The sequence below is a fragment of the Somniosus microcephalus genome, chromosome 13 (genome assembly GCF_052327205.1).
Source record: "Somniosus microcephalus isolate GS21.2 chromosome 13, FLI_Smic_1.0, whole genome shotgun sequence".
In the NCBI taxonomy this organism is placed as follows: Eukaryota; Metazoa; Chordata; class Chondrichthyes; order Squaliformes; family Somniosidae; genus Somniosus; species Somniosus microcephalus.
In genome coordinates, this window is record NC_140999.1 from 157,528,058 (window position 1) to 157,552,015 (window position 23,958).

At 48.0% G+C, this 23,958-nt stretch overlaps 1 protein-coding gene across 3 annotated transcripts in view; it reads left to right on the forward strand.

Annotated features, from left to right (window-relative positions):
- The window catches only part of LOC147108701 (uridine-cytidine kinase-like 1), a 378,363-nt gene that overhangs the window by 247,971 nt on the left and 106,434 nt on the right, over positions 1–23,958 (forward strand). For 2 of the 3 annotated variants that reach the window (XM_086005437.1, XM_086005436.1), the window contains exon 1: positions 21,188–21,526. The exons of the other annotated variant lie outside the window; for it this stretch is intronic. Coding sequence is in view for 1 of the 2 variants with exons in the window: in XM_086005436.1 (XP_085861562.1) it covers positions 21,459–21,526 (68 nt within the window). In the remaining variant the exon portion in view is untranslated. Of the gene's footprint in view, positions 1–21,187; positions 21,527–23,958 lie in introns of those variants that run through there. 3 annotated transcript variants of the gene reach the window in all.

The window sequence follows — 23,958 nt, forward strand, 5'->3', positions numbered from 1 at the left end:
GTAGGTCATTCCCGCCATTCCAGGTATCAGCCTGGTGAATCGCCGTTGCACTCTTTCCATGGCAAGAACATCCTTCCGCAGATGGGGCGACCAAAACTGTACACAATACTCCAGATGCGGTCTCACCAGCACCTTGTACAGCTGTAGTAAGGTATCCCTATTCCTATACTCGAACCCCCTTGATATGAAGGCCAACATACCATTTGCCTTCTTAATCGCCTGTTGCACCTGCATGCTCTCCTTCAGTGACTGGTGCACAAGAACACCCAGGTCCCTCTGCACTTCCCCATCTCCCAATCTATTGCCATTTAGATAATAATCTACCCTCCTGTTTTTACCCCCAAAGTGGATAACCTCGCATTTATCCACATTATAGTGCATCTGCCACGTATCCGCCCATTCCCCCAACCTGTCCAAATCGCACTGTAGCCTCCTGACATCCTCATCAGAGCCCACCCCTCCTCCTAGTTTAGTGTCGTCAGCGAATTTGGAAATATTGCATCCAATTCCCTGATCCAGATCATTTATATATATTGTGAACAGCTGGGGTCCCAGGACAGATCCTTGCGGCACCCCGCTGGTCACTGCCTGCCACTCTGAAAACGAGCCGTTTATTCCAACTCTCTGTTTTCTATCCGCCAGCCAGTTCTCTATCCACGTTAATACTTTGCCCCCAATCCCATGAGCCTTAATTTTGCATGACAATCTTTTGTGTGGAACCTTATCGAAGGCTTTCTGGAAGTCAAGGTACACCACATCCACTGGCTCTCCCCCATCTATTTTACCAGTTACTTCCTCAAAAAATTCCAGCAGATTAGTCAAACACGATTTACCCTTTGTAAATCCATGTTGACTCTGTCCGATCCTTTCCCCATTTGTCAAGTGCTCCGCTATTTTATCCTTAATAATGGACTCTAGCATTTTGCCCACAACCGATGTAAGGCTTACTGGTCTATAATTCCCTGCTTTCTCTCTACCCCCCTTTTTAAATATTGGGGTAACATTAGCTACCCTCCAATCCACGGGTACTGTTCCCGAGTCAATGGAGTTCCGGAAGATGATCCTTAGAGCATCTGCTATCTCCAGGGCCACCTCCTTAAGTACCCTAGGATGTAGTTTATCAGGCCCCGGGGATTTGTCGGCCTTCAGTCCCCTCAACTTACCCAACACCATATCCCTAGAGATACTAATTTCTGTCAGCTCCTCCCTCTCATTAGTCCCTATGTTTGCCGATATTCCTGGGAGGTTATTTGTGTCCTCCTTTGTGAATACAGAACCAAAGTATGAGTTTAATTGGTCTGCCATTTCCTTATTCTCCATTATATATTCTCCCGAATCGGACTGCAGGGGACCGACTTGGGATTTTACCAGTCTTTTCCTCCTGATATACCGATAAAAGCTTTTGCAGTCTGTCTTTATTTTTGCTGCAAGTTTACTTTCGTATTCTATTTTCCCCTTCCTGATTAATCCCTTTGTCCTCTTCTGCTGTATCCTGTACTGCCCCCAATCTTCCGGTCTGGTGCTTTTTTTTGCCAGTTGATATGCCCTTTTTTTTGATTTTATGCTGTCCCTAATTTCCCTCGTTATCCACGGTTGAGTCACCTTTTTAGGTTTATTTTTATGCCAAACCGGTATAAACATGTTCTGGAATTCTTCCATTCTATCTTTGAATGCTTGCCATTGTCTATCCACTGTCAATCCCCCCAGAAACACCACCCAATCAATCTTACCCAATTCCCGTCTCATACCCTCGTAATTCCCTTTATTTAAGTTCTGGACCTTAGTCTCTGATTCAATTTCCTCACTCTCCATCTCGACTGAGAGCTCGATCATATTATGATCGCTCTGACCCAAGGGGCCTCGTACAAGAAGATTGGTGATAAGTCCCTTCTCATTGCACAATACCCAGTCTAAAATGGCCTGATCTCGAGTCGGCTCCTCGACATATTGGTCCAGATAACCGTCCCGAAAACATTCCAGGAATTCCTCCTCCTCAGAATTTTTACTAATTTGGGTAGTCCAATCAATATGTAAATTAAAGTGTAGTGAATGTTGGTCAATATCCTATCCCCAGAGATGGAGACGGAGAAGTCGAGGATGTGAAGGGAAGAGTCGGAGGTGGACCATGTGAAGGTGAGGGAAGGGTGGAAATTGGAGGCAAAGTGTATGAAGTTGTCTAGTTCAGGGCAGGAGTAGGAAACGGCACCGATACAATCATCAATGTATCGGAAAAAGAGGTGGGGAAGGGGACCCGAGTAGGACTGGAACAAAGAGTGTTCCACATATCCCACGAAAAGGCAGGCATAGTTAGGACCCATGCGGGTTCCCATAGCAACGCCTTCGATTTGGAGGAAATGAGTGGAGTCAAAGGAGAAGTTGTTCAATATGAGAACAAGTTCAGCCAGGCAGAGGAGGGTGGTGGTGGATGGGGACTGGTTGGGCCTCTGTTCAAGGAAGAAGCAGAGCGCCCTCAGGCCATCCTGGCGGGGGATGGAGGTGTAGAGGGATTGTACGTCCATGGTGAAAAGGAGGCGGTTGGTGCCAGGTAACTGGAAACTGTTAAAGTGGCGGAGGGCGTCGGAAGAATCGCGGATGTAGGTGGGAAAAGACTGGACAAGGGGAGAAAAAATAGAGTCGAAATAGGAAGAGATAAGTTCTGTGGGGCAAGAACAGGCTGAAACGATGGGTCTACCAGGGCAGTCCTGTTTGTGGATCTTGGGAAGGAGGTAGAAGCGGGCTGTGCGGGGTTGGGGAACTATGAGGTTGGCGGCCGTGGGGGGAAGATCTCCAGAGGAGATGAGGTCAGTGACAGTCTTGGAAACGGTGGCTTGATGTTCGGTAGTGGGGTCATGGTCCAGGTGGAGGTAGGAGGAGGTGTCGGCGAGTTGGCGTTCAGCTTCCGCACGGTAGAGGTCGGTTCGCCAAACAACAACAGCACCCAACCCTGATTGCTTACCCATCCCCCCAGCCCTCCCGATTGCGGGTCTCTCCGAACTCCCGATCGCGGGCCTCTCCAAACTCCCGATCGCGGGCCTCTCCAAACTCCCGATCGCGGGTCTCTCCGAACTCCCGATCGCGGGTCTCCCCAAACTCCCGATCGCGGGCCTCTCCGAACTCCCGATCGAGGACCTCTCCGAACTCCCGATCGCGGGCCTCTCCAAACTCCCGATCGCGGGCCTCTCCGAACTCCCGATCAGGGATCTCTCCGAACTTCTGATCGCGGGCCTCTCCGAACTCCCGATCGCGGGCCTCTCCGAACTCCCGATCGAGGGCCTCTCCGAACTCTTGATCGAGGGCCTCTCCGAACTCCTGATCAGGGGTCTCTCCGAACTCCCGATCGCGGGCCTCTCCGAACTCCCGATCGAGAACCTCTCCAAACTCCCAATCGAGGACCTCTCCGAACTTCCGATCAGGGATCTCTCTGAACTTCCGATCGCGGGCCTCTCCGAACTCCCGATCGCGGGCCTCTCCGAACTCCCGATCAAGAACCTCTCCAAACTCCCGATCGAGGACCTCTCCGAACTTCCGATCAGGGATGTCTCCGAACTTCCGATCAGGGATCTCTCTGAACTTCCGATCGCGGGCCTCTCCGAACTCCCGATCGCGGGCCACTCCGAACTCCCGATCGAGTGCTTCTCCGAACTCCTGATCGCAGGCCTCTCCAAACTCCCGGTCGCGGGCCTCTCCGAACTCCCGATCGAGGGCCTCTCCAAACTCCCGATCGAGGGCCTCTCCGAACTCCCGATCATGGACCTCTCCGAACTCCCAATCAAGGGCCTCTCCGAACTCCCGATCAGGGATCTCTCCGAACTTCTGATCGCGGGCCTCTCCGAACTCCCGATCGCGGGCCTCTCTGAACTCCCGATCGAGTGCCTCTCCGAACTCCCGATCGAGGGCCTCTCCGAACTCCCGATCAGGGATGTCTCCGAACTCCCGATCAGGGATCTCTCTGAACTTCCGATCGCGGGCCTCTCCGAACTCCCGATCGCGGGCCTCTCCGAACTCCCGATCGAGTGCCTCTCCGAACTCCCGATCGCAGGCCTCTCCAAACTCCCGGTCGCGGGCCTCTCCGAACTCCCGATCGAGGGCCTCTCCAAACTCCCGATCGAGGGCCTCTCCGAACTCCTGATCATGGGCCTCTCCGAACTCCCGATCGAGGGCCTCTCCGAATTCCCGATCAGGGATCTCTCCGAACTCCCGATCGCGGGCCTCTCCGAACTCCCGATCGAGTGCCTCTCCGAACTCCCGATCGCAGGCCTCTCCAAACTCCCGGTCGCCGGCCTCTCTGAACTCCCGATCGAGGGCCTCTCCAAACTCCCGATCGAGGGCCTCTCCGAACTCCCGATCGAGGGCCTCTCCGAACTCCCGATCAAGGGCCTCTCCGAATTCCCGATCAGGGATCTCTCCGAACTTCTGATCGCGGGCCTCTCCGAACTCCCGATCGAGGGCCTCTCTGAACTCCTGATCAGGGGTCTCTCTGAACTCCCGATCACGGGCCTCTCCGAACTCCCGATCGAGAACCTCTCCAAACTCCCGATCGAGGACCTCTCCGAATTCCGATCAGGGATGTCTCCGAACTCCCGATCAGGGATCTCTCTGAACCTCCGATCGCGGGCCTCTCCGAACTCCCGATCGCGGGATTCTCCGAACTCCCGATCGAGTGCCTCTCCGAACTCCCGATCGCAGGCCTCTCCAAACTCCCGGTCGCGGGCCTCTCCGAACTCCCGATCGAGGGCCTCTCCAAACTCCCGATCGAGGGCCTCTCCGAACTCCCGATCATGGGCCTCTCCGAACTCCCGATCGAGGGCCTCTCCGAACTCCCGATCAGGGATCTCTCCGAACTTCTGATCGCGGGCCTCTCCGAACTCCCGATCGCGGGCCTCTCTGAACTCCCGACGAGTGCCTCTCCGAACTTCCGATCGCAGGCCTCTCCGAACTCCCGATCAAGGGCCTCTCCAAACTCCCGATCGAGGGCCTCTCCGAACTCCCGATCGCGGGCCTCTCCGAACTCTCGATCGCGGGCCTCTCCGAACTCCCGATCGAGGGCCTCTCCGAACTCCCGATCAGGGATGTCTCCGAACTCCCGATCAGGGATCTCTCTGAACTTCCGATCGCGGGCCTCTCCGAACTCCCGATCGCGGGCCTCTCCGAACTCCCGATCGAGTGCCTCTCCGAACTCCCGATCGCAGGCCTCTCCAAACTCCCGGTCGCGGGCCTCTCCGAACTCCCGATCGAGGGCCTCTCCGAATTCCCGATCAGGGATCTCTCCGAACTTCCGATCGCGGGCCTCTCCGAACTCCCGATCGCGGGCCTCTCTGAACTCCCGATCGAGTGCCTCTCCGAAGTTCCGATCGCAGGCCTCTCCGAACTCCCGATCGAGGGCCTCTCCGAACTCCTGATCGCGGGCCTCTCTGAACTCCTGATCGCGGGCCTCTCCGAACTCCCGATCGTGGGCCTCTCCGAACTCCCAATCGAGGGCCTCTCCGAACTTCCGATCGCGGGCCTCTCTGAACTTCCGATCGCGGGCCTCTCTGAACTCCCGATCGAGGGCCTCTCCGAACTCCCGATCGAGGGCCTCTCCAAACTCCCGATCGCGGGCCTCTCCGAACTCCTGATTACCGGGGACTGTCCCTAAGGGTCCCAGGTGCTGCCTCCTGCTGCTGGTGTTCCCTCCTGCCCGTCGGCCAGGCTGTCCATTTTATCGTCTGTAGGGCGGGAAACAGAGCTAAAAAATGTTCACAATGTAGCCGCACCGGGTTCTTCGACCATTTTCAGCCTCACCCATATCCTTCCCGCCTCCCCGGGCCCGGAGTGTGTGTGTGTGTGCTGTGCCTGGCTCCTTTTTATTTTTTTAAGTATTTCCCCCCTCAGCTGTCTCCCCTCCTTTCCTGCTCATAATAGGAACTGGTGCAAATGAAAAGAAAACACAGAAGATGCTGGAAGTAGAATTAGATCCATCAGCATCCCTTTGTCAGAAGGAAGGGTCCAGAAAAACTTGTCTCTTTTCAGATATTGATGTGCATTTTCTGTTTTTCTTTCAGTACTCAAAATGAGTTTAGCCAGGAGATTAGCCTCACCTTTATTTCCCACACTGAAGCTAGGATCTATTAAATATTTCAGTGCATGCTGCAGTAATGTAAATCTATTGCCTATATAGTGACTTAAAATGTAAGTCACTTTGAGAGTATCTTGACTTTCTCTTTGAATAATCATGCCATTTACCTCATGCATTACAGTAAATTCTAACTTGGGCCTCAACTATCGCTGCTTATCCTATTTGTGAAATGAGTAAATTTATGTTTAGAAATTAGAAAAAAATTGCCAGATTTCTAGTCTAAATATATCCTTCTTAGTTGATGTTGATGCACTGATAACTAATGAAGATGTGTACAAATTTAAAATGAAATGGTTTTGCATTCATTGGTAATACTGTACAGTGCTTACTAGAGAATGCAATGAATCTGCTAATTTCTCCATATAACTTTGAGACCAGTTGAAATATAATCCAGGAAATTGAATTACTGATGATATGGAAGAGTTCTTTTGATCTCTGATATTTTTCATAAATTATTTAATTTCATATTAATTTCACTATACCATCTCCTTTCACCAAGGAGCTTGCCTTGACGGAAGGCAGAGGTTTTTGGCTAAAGGCACTCTATAATATAGTCCTGAGAAATGACGGAGACAGGATGATCCTGTATTTCTTTCTCCCTCCCTGTTGAAAAGCACCTGGCTTCCAATAATGTCACAGATCAGATGGGAACTCTCTTGCCCTGATTTTAACTCCTGGCGGGAGTTGCGCAGGCCGCACTGAGATGGGCTGAAAACCGTTCAGCTCTCTGCAGCTTGAGGCCTGGGAGATTTAATGTTAAAATGGCGTCAGGGCCCTAATTGCATCAAAGGATCTCGATTTAAATATGTTCATGAGGCCTATGCCTGCCTGTGATGGGTGCCTCCGAAAGGGATGTGGTTAAAATGGCAGTCGAGAGCGCGTAGGGAATGCAGCGGGATGCACTCTATCACTATTTTAACCACCCACCTGCACCATTCTTGTCAGATGGGCAGGGTTTTGTGTGAAAATCACAGGCACACGTCCTGCTGCATTACAGCATTAACATAATACACATTGTTCTAACCACCTTAGGAAAGGCAGTTATATTTACTGTAAGGTTGGTTTATCATTGTTCAGAAGTTTGATTTGTACTTTGTTACTTTGTACTGTATCTTTGGCATCTTTCTTAACCAAACCTACCTCTTTGACCAAGCTTCAAGCTTTTGGCCACCTGTCCTAATATCTCCTTATGTGGCTCGGAAGTGCCTTGGGACATCTGAACGCGATTTGCCCATTCTACGCGATGGCCGGTATAACGTGGTAGCACTGTATAACAAGAATGTTGTCGTCGCTCATCAGCATCCACAGCTCTGAACCCCTACCTGAACAAATCTCTTTACTACTGGACCCCAGACCTGACCCTGAGCTCTGCATTGCCAACCTCAGCCTGGCTACGATCATCATTATCAAAAGGTGTTTGATAAAGTACCACATACTAGGCTTGTTAGCAAAATTGAAATCTGTGGGATCAAAGGGGCAGTAGCACCATGGATACAAAATTGGCTAAGGGATAGAAAACAGAGAATTCTGGTGAATGGCTGTTCTCTGGACTGGAGGGAGGTATACAGTGTGTTCCACAAGGTTCAGTGCTAAGACCACTACTGTTTTTGACACAAAACTTGGAAGTGTAGTAAACAGTGAGGAAGATAGTAATAGACTTCAAGAAGACATAGGCTGGTGGAATGGGCGGACACATGGCAAATGATATTCAACGCGGAGAAGTGTGAGGTGCTACATTTTGGTAGGAAGAATGAGGAGAGACCATACACACAAAATGGTATAATTTGTAGAATCATAGAATGGTTACAGCACAGAGGGAGGCCATTCGGCCCGTCGAGCCCGTGCCAGCTCTCTGCAAGAGCACCTCAGCTAGTCCCACTCCCCCACCCTTTCCCCGTAGCCCTGCAAATTTTTTCCTCTCAGGTACTTATCCAATTTCCTTTTGAAAGCCACGATTGAATCTGCCTCCACCACCCTTTCAGGTAGTGCATTCCAGATCCGAACCACTCGCTGCGTAAAAGAGCTTTTGCTCATGTCGCCTTTGGTTCTTCTGCCAATCACCTGAAATCTGTGTCATCTGGCTCTTGACCCTTCTGCCAATGGGAACATTTTCTCTCTATCTACTCTGTCTAGATCCCTCATGATTTTGAACACCTCTATCAAATCTCCTCTCAACCTTCTCTGCTCTAAGGAGAACAACCCCAGCTTTTCCAGTCTATCCACATAACTGAAGTGCCTCATCCCTGGAACCATTCTTGTAAATCTTCTCTGCACCCACTCTAAGGCCTTCACATCCTTCCTAAAGTGCAGTGCCCAGAATTGGACACAATACTCCAGTTGAGGCTGAACCAGTGTTTTATAAAGGTTCATCATAACTTCCTTGCTTTTGTACTCTATGGGCAGGATTTTCATTGTGCTGTGGAGTCAGGATTGGAGGCGTGCGGGGGGTTAAAATCCTGAAATCAGGAGTCCCGACCCCTTCCCGCACCCAAACCCGCCTCCGTGCCAGTTTCAAAGGAGGCGGGTACCTGCCCCGCACTGGGACCCGCCTACCCGAGGCAGGAACGGATTAGTGCCAATTAACTGCCTGTTAACAGGTAGTTAACAGGCAGTTTTTAGCCTAATCCCTATTTTTGATGTTGAAGTGTGGGATTCCCGACAGCTCCAAACCACACCAAGTTAGAGGAGGCGGGCCGTCCGGTTGAAGGACTTGAAGGGATCGAGATGTCGGTGTTCAGGTGAGTGATATGTGCATGAGTGCAAAGGTAAGTGTGTTTAGTGTGTCTAAAGTGATTAAATAAATTTTACATACCTTTTCTTACCTTTTCAGCCTTCCTTCCTTTAGGTTCCGGGAGTCCCTCATCTCACCGGCACAGAAAGCAGAATGGCTGCGAACTGTCAAAAGTGACAGCCTTCAGCTTTCTGTGCAGGAGAGATTTCTGACTGAGTCTGTGTAGAAGGATTCAGGTTAGAAGTAAGACTGTCAGTGTTTGACAGCTTCAAACAGCTGTGAAACGCTGATATTTCATCTGTCAAAAGCTCTTGACAGATGAAATTTCAGTCTGTGACGTCACCTGTTGCCGGGTGGCCCTTAATTGGCCTGCTGAGCCCGCTGGGTGGGCTCAACAAGGTCAATCAAGTTAAAATCGCGTGGATTGGCCGCATCTCGATGGAGGCGGGACTACAACCCCGAAAGTTGTAGTCCCGACTCCTGAGTTAAATTCCTGCCCTATGCCTCTATTTATGAAGCCCAGGATCCCGTATGCTTTTTTAACCGCTTTATCAACCTGCCCTGCCACCATCAACGATTTGTGCACATATACCCCCAGGTCTCTCTGTTCATGCACCCACTTTAGAATTGTACCCTTTAGTTTATATTGCCTCTCCTTGTTCTTCCTATCAAAATGTGTCACTTTGCACTTTTAAATTTCATCTGCCATGTGTCCACCCATTCCACCAACCTGTCTATGGCCTCTTGAAGTCTATCACTATCCTCCTCACTGTTCACTAAACTTCCAAGTTTTGTGTCACCTGCAACTTTTGAAATTGTGCCCTGTACACCCAAGTCTAATCCATTAATATATATCAAGAAAAACAGTGGTCATAGTACCGACCCCTGGGGAACCCCACTGTGTACCTTCCTCTGATCCATTAAACAACCACACACCACTACACTCTCTTTCCTGTCACTTAGCCAATTTTATTTCCATGCTGCCACTGCCCCCTTTATTTCATGGGTTTCAACTTTGCTGGCAAGCCTATTATGTGGCACTTTTTCAAATGCCTTTTGGAAGTCCTTGTACATCACATCAACTGCATTGACCTCATCAACCCTCTCTGTTACCTCATCAAAAAACTCAATCAAGTTAGTTAAACACGATTTGCCTTTCACAAATCCATGCTGGCTTTCTTTAATTAATCCACACTTGTCCAAGTGACTGTTAATTTTGTCCCGGATTATTGTTTCTAAAAGCTTCCCCACTACCGAGGTTAAACTGACTGGCCTGTAGTTGCTGGGTTTATCCTTACACGCTTTTTTGAACAATGGTGTAACATTTGCAATTCTCCCGTACTCTGGCACCACCCCCATTTCTAAGGAGGATTGGAAGATTATGGCCAGTACCTCTGCAATTTCCACCTTTACTTCCCTCAACATCCTAGGATGCGGCCCATCCGGTCCTGGTGGCTTATCCACTTTTAAGTACAGCCAGCCTTTCTAGTACCTCTTCTTTATCAATTTTTATGCCATCCAGTATCTCAATTATCTCCTTTTTCACTATGACTTTGGCAGCATCTTCTTCCTTGGTAAAAACAGATGCAAAGTACTCATTTAGTACTTCAGTCATGCCCTCTGCCTCCATGCGTAGGTCTCCTTTTTGGTTCCTAATTGGCCTCACTCCTCCTCTTACTACCCGTTTACTATTTATATGCCTATAGAAGACTTTTGGATTTCCTTTTTCACTTCCCCCCTGAACTTTCTGTATTCTCACTTGTATTCTCAACCTAACGTCTGTCATATGCCCACTTTTTCTGTTTCATCTTACTCTCTATCTCTTTCGTTATCCAGGGAGCTCTGGCTTTGGTTGCCCTACCTTTCCCCCTCGTGTGAATGTACATCAACTGTACCTGAGCCATCTCCTCTTTAAAGGCAGCCCATTGTTCGATTACAGTTTTGCCTGCCAGTCTTTGAATCCAATTTACCCGGGCCAGATCCATTCTCAACCCACTGAAATTGGCCTTCCTCCAATTAAGTATTTTTACTCTAAATTGCTCCCTGTCCTTTTCCACAGCTAGTCTAAACATTATGATACTATGATCACTGTTCCCTAAATGTTCCCCTACTGACACTTGCTCCACCCCATTCCTCAGAACTAGATCCAGCAATGCCTCCTTCCTCGTTGGGCCAGAAATGTACTGATCAAGAAAGTTCTCCTGAACACACTTCAGAAATTCTTCCCCCTCTCTGCCCTTTATTACTCTCCCAGTCTACATTTGGAGAATTGAAGTCCCCCATTTTCACTACTCTATAGTTCTTGCACCTCTCTAATTTCCCTCCCAATTTGCTCCTCTATATCCTTCCTACTAGTTGGTGGCCTACAGAATACACCTAGTAGTGTAATGGCACCTCTATTCTTTCTTAACTCTAACCAAATAGATTCTGTCCTTGAACCCTCCAGGACATCCTCTCTCTCCAGCACTGTAATATTCTCCTTAATCAATACTGCCATCCCACCTCCTTTCTTTCCTTCCCTTCCCTATCTTTCCTGAACACTTTGGGCTGGATTTTCTCAACGGGAACGAGTTGCAGGCGGGACTGCTGCTTGTCGGGTCAATGTCCCACCTCCATCATCTTCTGGCCAACCAGAGGGATTTTCCCCTGATTGACCTTGTTAAGCCCGCCCTGCGGGCTCAGCAGGCCAATTAGGGGGAAAGTCACTGACAGAGCACGTCAACGTCTGACGTGCCATCTGTCAAGACTTCTTGAAAGAAGAAATGTCAGTGTTTGACAGCTCTGTGAAGCTGTCAAACAGTGACATTCTCTGTAGTTTGATGAGATCTTGTGCTCAGGACTCATCAAACCTTTCAACTTTGTAGATTTCAGATGGCTGTTGGGTCAGAGGATCCAACAGCCAGTCTGTGAAATCGACAAGGAAGATGTTAACAGGTAGTTAAAAGGATTTAATCCCTTTCCCGCCTCCATGAGACAGGACCCAAAGCAGCACATCTTCCCACCTCCTGGCAAAAGGGCATAGAGGCGGGATGGGGGCGGGTTTGCCATCCACCCCCACTTTCTGCTACTTTACCGGCCATCCTGCCTCCATGCCCGCCTCCTCGGGGCTGAGAAAATCCGGCCCTTTATATCCAGGAATATTTAGTACCCAATCCTGCCCTTTTTTTGAGCCAGGTCTCCGTTATCGCCACAACATCGTATTCCCATGTGGCTATTTGTGCCTGCACCTCACCAACCTTATTTACCACGCTTCGTGCGTTTACACACATGCACTGTAAACCTATCTTAGATCTTCTTGTATTTTCTCTTAGTCTGACCCCACCTAATACCGTACTATTTCTTACTATAGTGCTATCTGTCTCTCCCAATCCTTTGTGCACCTTGTTTCTCCTTTCTAGTGTTACATCCTCCTGCCCACCCCCCTGTCAAATTAGTTTAAACCCTCCCCAACAGCGCTAGCAAACCTCCCCATGAGGATATTGGTCCCGGTTGAGGTGCAACCCGTCCGGCCTGTAGAGGTATCACCTCCCCCAGAACCAGTCCCAATGTCCCAGGAATCTAAAGCCCTCCCTCCTGCACTATCTCTCCAGCCACACATTAATCTGCTCTATCCTTCGATTTCTATACTCACTAGCTCGTGGCACAGGGAGTAATCCGGAGAATACTTCCTTTTGAAGTCCTGCTTTTTAATCTCTTTCCTAGCTCCCTAATATCTGCCTGCAGGATCTCATCCCTCTTTCTACCTATGTCGTTGACACCAATATGGACAATGACCTCTGGCTGTTCACCCTCCCCCCTCAGAGTGTCCTGCAGCCGCTCAGTGACATCCCTGACCCTGGCACCAGGGAAGCAACATACTATGCTGGAATCACATCTACGGCTGCAGAAACGCCTGTCTGTTCCCCTAATTATTGAATTCCCTTATCACTATTGCTTTCCTGGTCTTCCTCCTCCCTCCCTGTACAGCTGAGCCACCCAAGGTGCCGTGGACTTGGCTCTGGCTGTACTCCCCAGAGGAACCATCGCCCTCACCACTGGTTAAAGAGTGAGATGTACTCAGGGGACTACTGCACTACCTGCCTGGTCCTCCTTGTCTGTCTGGTAGTCACCCATTCCCTCTCTGCCTGTACACTCTTACGCTGCGGGATGACCACCTCTTGAAATGTACTATCCACGTAGCTCTCAGTCTCACGGATGCACCGCAGTGACGCCAGCTGCTGCTCAAGCTCCGAAACCCGGAGGGGGCGCGATCTAATTTTTACCCCTAAGAGTCTAAATGAGGTAGGGGATCTAAAGGGATCTATGGGTATAGATACACAAATTATTAAAAGTACTGATGCAGGTTAATAAGGCCATAAAAAAGCAAACAAAGAACTGGGGTTCACTTCTAGACGGATATAATTAAAAAGCAGAGAAGTTATGTTAAACTTGTATAGAACCTTGGTGAGACGACACTTGGAGTACTTTGTGCAGATCTGGTCTCTGTATTATAAAAAGGATATAGAGGCACTGGAGAAGGTGCAAAAAAGATTAACAAGGATGATACCAAAACTGAGAGGTTATACCAATCGGGAACATTTGAACAGGCTGGGGCTCCTTTTTCTAGAAAAGAGAAGGCTGAGGAGTGACCTGATAGAGGTCTTTAAGATTATGAAAGGGTTTGATAGGGTAGACGTAGAGAAAATGTTTCTACTTGTGGAGGAGACAAAACTGGGGGCCATAAATGTAAGAAAGTCATTAATAAGCCCAGTAGGTAATACAGGAGAAACTTCTTTACCCCGAGTATGCTTAGAATGTGGAACTCTCTACCACAAGGAGTAGTTGAGGCAACTAGCATAGATGCATTTAAGGGGAAGCTAGATAAACATGTGAGGGAGAAAGGAGTAGAAGGTTATGCTGATAGGGTTAGATGAAGAGGGGTGGGAGGAGGCTTGTGTGGAGCATAAACACCGGCATAGACCAGTTGGCCCGAATGGCCTGTTTCTGTGCTGGACATTCTGTGTAATTCTATTTCCCTATGTAAAGCCTCTATTATTCCTTAGCCTACATAGTGGCACATTGAAATAGGAAAACTGAAGGACACGTGGCACTGGCCTGTTTATAATGTGTCTTTTACTGTCGGATGGAAGCAACTTTAACCAAATAAGTCTTGGTAAACAGAATCTAAATGAGAAATAAAAACAGAAAATGCTGGAAATAGTCAGCAAGTCAACTGTGGAGAGAGAAACAGAGTTGCCATTTCAGGTCGATGACCTTTTGTCAGAATTAGACTTGGATTCCAGCCAGGTTCATGTGTTTGCTTTACTTAAAGGCTGATAGGACAAAACAACCTTCGAATACAAACACTACAGCATTTTTAAAATTGCAGTGCAGTGACCTTTGCCTCATTACAAGTTCATAGTAAAATGGTGAATATAGAAATTCTTATACAGGAAACTGTGATACCCGGCACCGACGAGACCGAGCTGTTGCCGATCTATCAAAACTGCCGGACATACAAAGTTAATGTTGAAGCATACGGAGGTTTTCATCTCCGTATCTGACAACAAACACTGTTGCTTAGCAACAGCTTCTAAACAGTCGGCTGCAGCTGCAAGCGTCTCTAGCTGAAGCTGTTGCTATAGCTACAGACCTTGCAGTGCCTGACTGGGGAAAAAAAAGCAACGAGAACTAAAAAAACTTATAGAAAACGGCTCCTGATTTTTGCCGTTAGATCGAGTATTCCGGACATATAACCTCCGGATAAACCAAAGTTTCCTGTAAATTGAAACCAGGTGGATCTTGTTTCATTATAAAGTATTCTAACAGGTTTCCCTGTTACGCTAATCATAGACGATATATTGGTTAATTTGTAGCTGGCAGTTGCTTTCGTATTAAAATGAAGCATAGCAGAGCTGCTGTAAAAACGATCAATGATTTGATGCTACAGCTGTAAACACAATGAGAGTATTTGCATTTCTATACTGACCATTTTGTCAGTGTTATCAGTGAAATGAAAACTAAAAGGACAGCTGATGCAGAAGGTTGTTCTGACAAGCATAAGAAGAAAGCAGAACTTGGATAAATCTTTACACAAATACTACAAGTAAAAAGCAGCCCTGATCAGCAGGTCCAAAATTGATGGTGAGAGCTCCCTGCATCAACAGTCCAGAACAGTGCAGGAAGTTTGAACCAGGCAAGAACTGCAGGCAGCAGGATCTGTTATCCTGTGATCAGTGGGAAGCAGAATCTGGGTGCTGTACAGTGGTGCTGCTTTTAAATCTACTTATTTTTCAATTCAAGCTCTGCGCTGTCCACATAGCAAGAAAAGGAATTATTTCCAACCAGCTTTCTCAAAATAACTAATGGTCATAAATGAAAAACAACATTGGAACAGTAAAATGCTGGTCTGGAACATGTTCTATTGATATAGTATGTGTAAGCAATTTCTTTGATTGTACTTTGAACAATTTCAAGTTACAATAGAAATTGCAATTTGCTTGGAAGAGAGGTTGACTGTATTTTAACCACTGCTAAAAATGCATGGGATGGGTTAGCGCTGTGCTTCAGATTTGAATAGAAGGGACATTAAAGTCATTGGCTGCGAATTTAATGGAGGAAGTGGGATGGGGGCGGGAGAGCTGGTTTCCTGGTTCCATTCCTGCTCCCAGCTGCAGCCGCTCTGTAAACTTGATTTTCCCTTGATTGGCCTTGATAAGACCGCCTTGCGGGCTTCCCGGCCAATTAACAGGAAGTGGGTCTGATGACGTCATTTGACGTTTCCTTAAAGGGACCATGTCCACATGGAGTTTGACAGTTCTGCTGTCAGTGTTCTACAGCATTGAGGTGCTGCAAACACTGACAAGCACTGCACAAAGGTAAACGCTTGCACCTTGGCTCTCCAATGACTCCCTCCATATGCTTATAGAGGGAGTCACAGCACGCAGGGAGGTTCTCTTCCCTTCCAAGGGCAGAAGAGACCTCCCCAGGACACCAACACAGCCTGGTTGTACATTGCACAGGAGGGCAAAAGCAGGGATGTCTTCAGGGGGCCCTGGCTGCAGTGGCGCCAACCGTTCAATGATCTCAGTGGATCACAAAATGTTACTGCAAAGCCACACTCAAACTCACTCTGCTGTGCCACTCAACACATCCCCATCACTCTGCCTTCCATACCCTACTCCTGCACATCCTTACTCACACCAACTTACCTTGCAACTCCACCCAACCCTCTCTATCTACTTTATCACTTCCCCATCTCACTAGCCACCCCTCACACTCACCCTCATCCTACTGCAAGCTGACCAACGAACAACACACAAGGGTAGGTTTAGAGAGGTTTGAGAGGTTTAGCCAATGTCCATGTGAAGTTTCTGGTAATGTGTTTTCATACAGTGAAACCTATTTTTCCAACATTGCCCCTTATTGGACAGATCTGTGCGCACCTTGAGAAGTGTCTTACTGAGTTCCAGTGAATGTTGAGACATAACTTCCCCCTCCCCCCCACCCCCCCGCTATAGTGATGAGTGTGCATGGAATGGAATGACTTGGACATTAAAGGGATACTTCACAGTGCTGGTGTGGGATGGTGTCAACCTGGCGCATCATGTGGCAGCTAGGGTTTACAGCGTCAAGTGAAGAAAATCTGGCCATGGTGATGACATCTCTGGCCTCCCGGGCAACAATGTTGCCAGGGGCTGAGGTTCTGTGTCCTGTGTAGCATCAGGTGATGGCAGAGAAGGTTGGTGATGTTAGTGTGCCTGGTGATGTTGGTTTTGGGGCTGAACATGGAAGGATTCAGAGGAACAAGGTCTGATTTTTTCAAGGGCACCGATGTTGCTGCAATAGATGGCAGCTGCAGGTGAGATGACAGAAGCGATCTGTCAATGGTGAGAGAGGTTCTCCCGATGAGATGGCACTGGACATACAGTTGGATCTAAAATCTTGTAAGCTAAAGAAATCTCTATATGTATAAAAAACGCAGTAACCAACATTTTCTGTGGTCTGAAACTCACCATCGGCAACGTGGCATCCTTGACACCACTTCTGCAGCTGTCAGCTTATCAGATACATCAGAGCAGACTCAAAACATGCCAGGTTGCTATAACATGCTATTGACAGGGGACAGGGCTAAGCGATCCCACAATCAACGGATCAGATCAAATCTCTGCAGTCCTGCCACATCCAGTCGTGAATGGTGGTGGACCATTAAATAACTAACGGGAGGAGGAGGCTCCATGAATATCCACATCCTCAATGACAGTGGAGCCCAGCACGTGAGTGCAAAAGACAAGGCTTAAGCGTTTGCAACCATCTTCAGCCAGAAGTGGATGATCCATATCGGCCTGCTCCCGAGGTCCCCACCATCACAGAAGCCAGTCTTCAGCCAATTCGATTCACTCCACGTGATATCAAGAAACGGCTGAGCGCACTGGATACATCAAAGGCTATGGGCCCCGACAACATCCAGGCTGTCGTGCTGAAGATGTGTGCTCCAGAACTAACAGCGCATCTAGCCAAGTTGTTCCAATACAGCTACAACACTGGCATCTATCCGACAATGTGGAAAACTGCCCAGGTATGTCCTGTCCACAAAAAGCAGGACAAATCCAATCCAGCCAATTACCGCCCCATCAGTCTACTCTCAATCACCAGCAAAGTGATGGAAGGTGTCATCGACAGTGCTATCAAGCAGCACTTACTCACCAATAAGCTGCTCACTGATGCCCAGTTTGGGTTCCGCCAAGACCACTTGGCTCCTGACCTCATTACAGCCTTGGTCCAAACATGGACAAAGGAGCTGAATTCCAGAGGTGAGGTGAGAGTGACTGCCCTTGAAATCAAGGCAGCATTTGACTGAGTCTGGCATCAAGGAACCCTAGTAAACCTGAAGTCAATGGGAATCGGGGGGGAAAACACTCCACTGGCTAGAGTCATACCTAACACAAAGGAAGATGGTTGTGGTGGTTGAAGGTCAATCATCACAGCCCCAGGACATCGCTGCAGGAGTTCCTCAGGGCAGTGTCCTAGGCCCAACCATCTTCAGCTGCTTCATCAATGACCTTCCTTCCAACGTAAGGTCAGAAATGGGGATGTTTGCTGATGACTGTACAGTGTTCAGCGCCATTCACAACTCCTCAGAAAATGAAGCAGTCCATGCCCGCATGCAACAAGACCTGGATGACATTCAGGCTTGGGCTGATAAGTGGCAGGCAACATTCACGCCACAGAAGTGCCAGGCAATGACTATCTCCAACAAGCGAGAGTCTAACCACCTCCCCTTGACATTCAAAGGCATTACCATCGCCGAATCCCCCACCATTAACAGCCTGGGGGTCACCATTGACCAGAAACCTAACTGGACCAGCCACATAAATACTGTGGCAACATGAGCAGGTCAAAGGCTAAGTATTCTGCGGCAAGTGTCTCACCTCCTGACTCCCCAAAGCCTTTCCACCATCTACAAGGCACAAGTAAGGAGTGTGATGGAATACTCTCCACTTGCCTGGATGAGTGCAGCACCAACAACTCTCAAGAAGCTCGACACCATCCAGGACAAAGCAGCCCGCTTGATTGGCACCCCATCCACCACCTTAAACATACACTCCCTGCACCACCGGCCTACCGTGGCTTCAGTGTGTACCATCTACAAGATGCACTGCAACAACTCGCCAAGGCTTCTTCGGCAGCACCTCCCAAACCCGCGACCTCTTCCACCTAGAAGGACAAGGGCAGCAGGCGCATGGAAACACCACCTCCTCCAAGTTCCCCATCAAGTCACACACCATCCTGACTTAGAAGTATATCGCCGATCCTTCATCGTCACTGGGTCAAAATTCTGGAACTCCCTCCCTAACAGCACTGTGGGAGTACCTTCACCACATGGACTGCAGCGGTTCAAGAAGGCGGCTCAAGGGAAACTAGGGATGGGCAATAAATGCTGGTGTTGCAACGACGCACAGATCCCATAAGCAAATTTTTAAAAAAGGTTGCGCTGGCGTGTTCCCCGAACAGCGGGTAACCCGTGGGGGAAAACGTAAAATTTGAAGGAAGCCTCAAAATAGTCTTAAATTGGCTCTTAACAAGCCATTTAATGAGCTCAATTGTATCCCCCACCACTTGGTGTCGGGTCAGTTCTCCGCTGACAGACCCGACACCTGAGAGACTTGCGTGGAGGCGGGTTGACAGTGGGTTTCCTACCCGCTGTCAATCTTTGCTATTTTGACAACGGACCCGCCTCCAAACCTGGCCTCTGAGCGCTATTAAATTCACGGCCATTGGTTTAAATTGTTTGTTTATTTTGTGATGCTGTATTTTAAAAGTCACTGACCCTTAGCTTGGACTCCAGAGCTGAATAGCCCACAAACACTCATTGTCTAGGGCCACTTGGGGCAAGAGGTCAGCCAGCATGAGAAGGCAGGTAAAGGAGAAAGATTGAAAGTTGACTCTCTCAGACTCCCTCTTTGGAGAGGCTGTACACACAAAGTGCATTTATTGCTGTTTGGTCACAGCATGCTGCATTGGGATATCATAGAACGATACAGCACAGAAGGAGGCTACTCGGCCCATCGTGCCTGTGCCAGCTCTTCGAAAAAGCCATCCAATTAAACCCATTCCTTTGCCCTGCAAAATTTTCTGCTTCAAGTAGTTCTCCAATTCCCTTCTGAAAGCTATTATTGAATCCGCTTCCACCACCCTTTCAGGCAATGCATTCCAGACCACAACAATTCGCTGCGTAAAAAAAGTTCTCATCTCACCTCTGGTTCTTTACCAATTACCTTAAATCTGTGCCCTCTGGTTCCTGACCCTTCTGCCACTGGAAACAGTTTCTCTTTATTTAAATATCAAGATCCTTCATGATTTTGAACACCTCTATTAAATCACCCCTTAACCTTCTCTGCTCTAAGGAGAACAACCCCAGCATCCCTAGTCTCAACACATAACTGAAGTCCCGTATCAGTGGTACCTTTCTTGTAAGTCTCTTCTGCACCTTCTCAAAGGCCTTGACATCCTTCCTAAAGTGTGGTGCCCAGAATTGGCCGCAGTACTCAAGCTGGGGTCTAACCAGTGACTTATAAAGGTTTGACATAACTTGCTTGCTTTTGTAATCTATGCCTCTGTTTATAAAGTCAAGGATCCAATATTTTTTTAACAGCCTTCTCAACTTGTCCTGCCAGCTTCAAAGATTTGTGTACATACACCCCCAGGTCTCTCTGTTCCTGCATCCCCTTTATTATTGTACCATTTAGTTTATATTGCCTCTCCTCATTCTTCCTACCAAAATGCATCACTTCACACTTCTCTGCATTAAATTGCACTTGCCATGTGTCTGCCCATTTCATCAGTCTGTCTATGACCTCCTGAAGTCTGTTACTATCCTCCTCACTGTTTACTATATTTTTGAGTTTCGTATCATCTGCAAACTTTGAAATTATGGCCTGTATACCCATGTCTAGGTCATTGATATATATCAAAAAGAGCAGTAGTCCTAATACCGTCCCTTGGGGAATGCCACTGTATACCTCCCTTCAGTCTGAAAAACAACCTTTAACGACTCTCCGCTTTCTGTCCCTTAGCCAATTTCTTATCCACGCTGCAACTGCCCCTTTAATCCCATGGGCTTCAATTTTGCTAACAAGTGGGGTTTTGCCACGCTTTTAATTTTCTGTCTTTCATTAAACATTGGTCTCTATTTCCAGCTTAATTCCATACTTCAACAACTACTGTTGAACCCATGATGACATTACATCATAACATTATTAGGATAAGATGTGTATTGAGCTGAATGTTGAGGCTACTCTCCAATGTTTGAACTAAATTTGGAAATTGGAGCAATTTCACTTTCATATATTTGTGGTGTACGTTGTATTTCAACGTAACAGTTGTTGTGGATATGTCCCCTTAACATTAAATAGCAAAGCCTTCAGTGCAGTGTGTTCTTGTTAGATTTGAAGTCACTGAGCCAGATGTCTGCTGAATGATTGCACGCTGTGCTACAGGGCGGTGTGTGGCTTCACAAATTTAGTTATGCATGCTAGGGGCTCCTAAAGGAATTGCCTGACGTAATGCTATAAAAGACACTCTAGGTAGCTCACAGTGGTTTTATTTGGGAGACCACAATTAAAGCCTATTACTAGATGGTGAATTATACATTAAACAATAAGAGTTCTTTAAATTTGAGCCATTAAATTGTGACTTCAAACTATTTATTTTGGTCATACTCTAGACCATATGTTCCTCAAACGACCCATTGCAGCCAAATGTCATATGCAGATGACTGCTTACATCAAAATGGGCAGAGTGTCAAGGGTCTTATACGAAGAGATTGCTATTAATATCAGGTAATGAACTTAATCTCTGGGATACATTATCCTCTTATGTGTTTTGACTGCAGTTGGATTGAGAGCCATTGCTTTTCACTCCCTTTAACAGGAAAGGAAACCAGTGAGTTTCAGTTTCTCTCAGTTTCATTTCCCAGTTTCACACAACATTTGTAATAAAGCCCATGGAAAACCTAGCCAGTAAGCTGCCTTAGTACAGGACTACAGCAATGAAATAAAAGCCCAGAATTCAGTATACAGCAGTACAGAGCACTGCAATACAGTTCCTGCAAACAACCCCATTTCAATTAGCATGAGCTCTCTCCCTGTTTATTCTGGTGCCAGGATATCTGGATGCTGGTCTCTGAGGTCGGATAGGAGGTAAGCATTTATTTCATTTCTTTAGTGCAATTTGTTGTATTTTGGGGGTGCAACTGTGCTCTGCGTCTCCACTTGTGCTGCCAGATTTTTTGTTGCTGGTTTATCATTTCAATTGAAAATTATAAACCAAGCAATACAATCAAGTAATTAAATTAATGTTTTGTTCTGTGGATTTCTATAGGGACCTTCATGCTCAATGAGTTTAAAAACAATCTAGTTAAAAGTATTGCCAGTGAGGGGGGTGGAGGGAGGGGGCAGAGAGGGACATTGCCAGCCTGTGGTCAGTGTAAATTGATTCTAACTAGAGAGCAAGCCATCCAAAGCATGAGCAGTATTATGATACTGTTACAATACAACAGCTGAGATTTTGGTGAGCTTCTGCATGTTCTTGAGTTAGTGGGGAATAAAAAAAGACAGTAAAACAATGTTTTATTTGGCATGAGAGGGGGCATCATCTTGACTGTGATAAAGTGTTCGAAATTATATTCCGTGTACAAGGCGCAGGGCAACCCTGTAAGTTGTTTCGAAATGTGATGCGAGCTGGCCGTATGAGCTGGTGTCGCAGGGTGTTACATAAGAGCAACTGCTGCGATTCGGTCTCTGTTCTTACTACTGCTTCTATTGCTCCCCACCTTTACTCCCTTCAGTGGCATACAGTCTTGGATGAGCTACAATTTCCTCCAGTTAAACGCTGTGAAGACTGAAGCCATTGTCTTCAGCACCCGTGAAAAATTCTGTACTCTTGCTGCTGATTCCATCCTTTTCCCACCCACTGTCTCGGGTTAAACCAGACTGTTCGCAACCTTGTCATGCTATTCGAACCATGGCTGAGTTTCCGATCCCCACAACTTTCCCATCACATAGACTACTTCCACCTCCATAACATCACCCGCCTCTGTCTACGCCTCAGCCCATCTGTTGCTGAAAGTCTCATCCGTGCATTTGTGATCTCCAGACTCGACTATTTCAATGCCATCTTGGCCGGCCTCCTACCTTCCACCCTGCGGAAACGCCAGCTCACCCAAAGCTCTGCTGCTCATGCTCTATCCCACACCAGGTCCTGCTCACCTATCGTCCCTGCCTTGCTGACCTACATTGGCTCCTGGTCCCCTAACAAGTGGAGGGGGGACTTAATAAATTTGTCATTAATAAATAGTGGTATTTTATGAGGCTGTTGCATGTACTGTGTAAAATAATAGATTCTGAGGAGGCGGTTACAAACCATTATCTTGTAGGAATGTCTAGTTCCTATCAAAAGGCAGGTCCACTCAGGCGATCAAATAAACGAGGTTTAATGAAAACTAACAGAGTTTAACGGATAATTACAGGAGAACATCGAATATAGGTCTAGTCAGTTCGGAGGCTCCACGAGGACAGCTCGGGCGGTCCCGTGGCTGACGTCATGACGTCATCACATTTTTCCCGCCGGTGGGGGATCACGTGATGAACGGCGTGACGTCATCACGTTTGCCCGCGCTATTAAAGTGATCGCGCTCTGTACATGTAAACAGTGAAAACAAAGATACAGACTCAGGCTGCAGCCAACATATTATTAAAGGGAATTATATACAATTGATTGGAGTCCCTTAGTGGCTCCACCACATGCGCCCCCCCAGAATTGTCTTTAATAGCAAAAGTAAAACGGCGAGGAGGCCTGACAAGCCTGTCAGATCGACTTCTGTAGCCTTGAAGTGGAAGCTGATGGACGGCGGGCGAGCTGGCGGGCGGTTGCTTTTGATCTGACATGGCGACTGTGGGCGGTCGGCCACGTTTCGGCGGTTGTGCGATCTCGACTGGGCGGTCAAGGTCCAAGTGAGCAGGCTTCAACCGGTCAACCGAAATGTGGTCCGGTTTACCTCCAACATCGACCGAAAAAGATTTGTCTCCCGGCTCTATCACATGGAAAGGACCAGTGTAAGGGGGTTTCAGCAGGTCCCGATGAGCGTCGTGGCGGATAAACACATAGTCGCCGTTCTTCAGCTCAGCTGGGACGTGAGAGCTCTGTAAACCGTGATGCGACGTAGGCACTGGAGCGAAACTTCTGGCTGCCTCCTGGTGGCGGATGAGCTGCTGGGACACGGACCATGGCTCTGTTGGAGACGGAAGGAAATCCCCTGGTACGCGTAGCGGCTGGCCATACATGAGCTCCGCCGAGGACGATTGAAGATCTTCTTTAGGTGCCGTATGAAGACTCAAAAGGACCCATGGAAGCCTGTCCACCCAGCCCGCGCCTTGAAGGCTGGCTCGCAGTGCAGCTTTGAGGCGACCTGTGGAATCGTTCGCACAGGCCGTTCGCCTGTGGATGGTAGGCAGTGGTGCGATGTAGCTTGATGCCGAGCCCCTGAGGCACAGAGTTCCAGAGCTCCGAAGAGAACTGCGGCCCACGATCGGACGAGATGTCTGCCGGTACCCCGAAGCGGGCGACCCAAGAG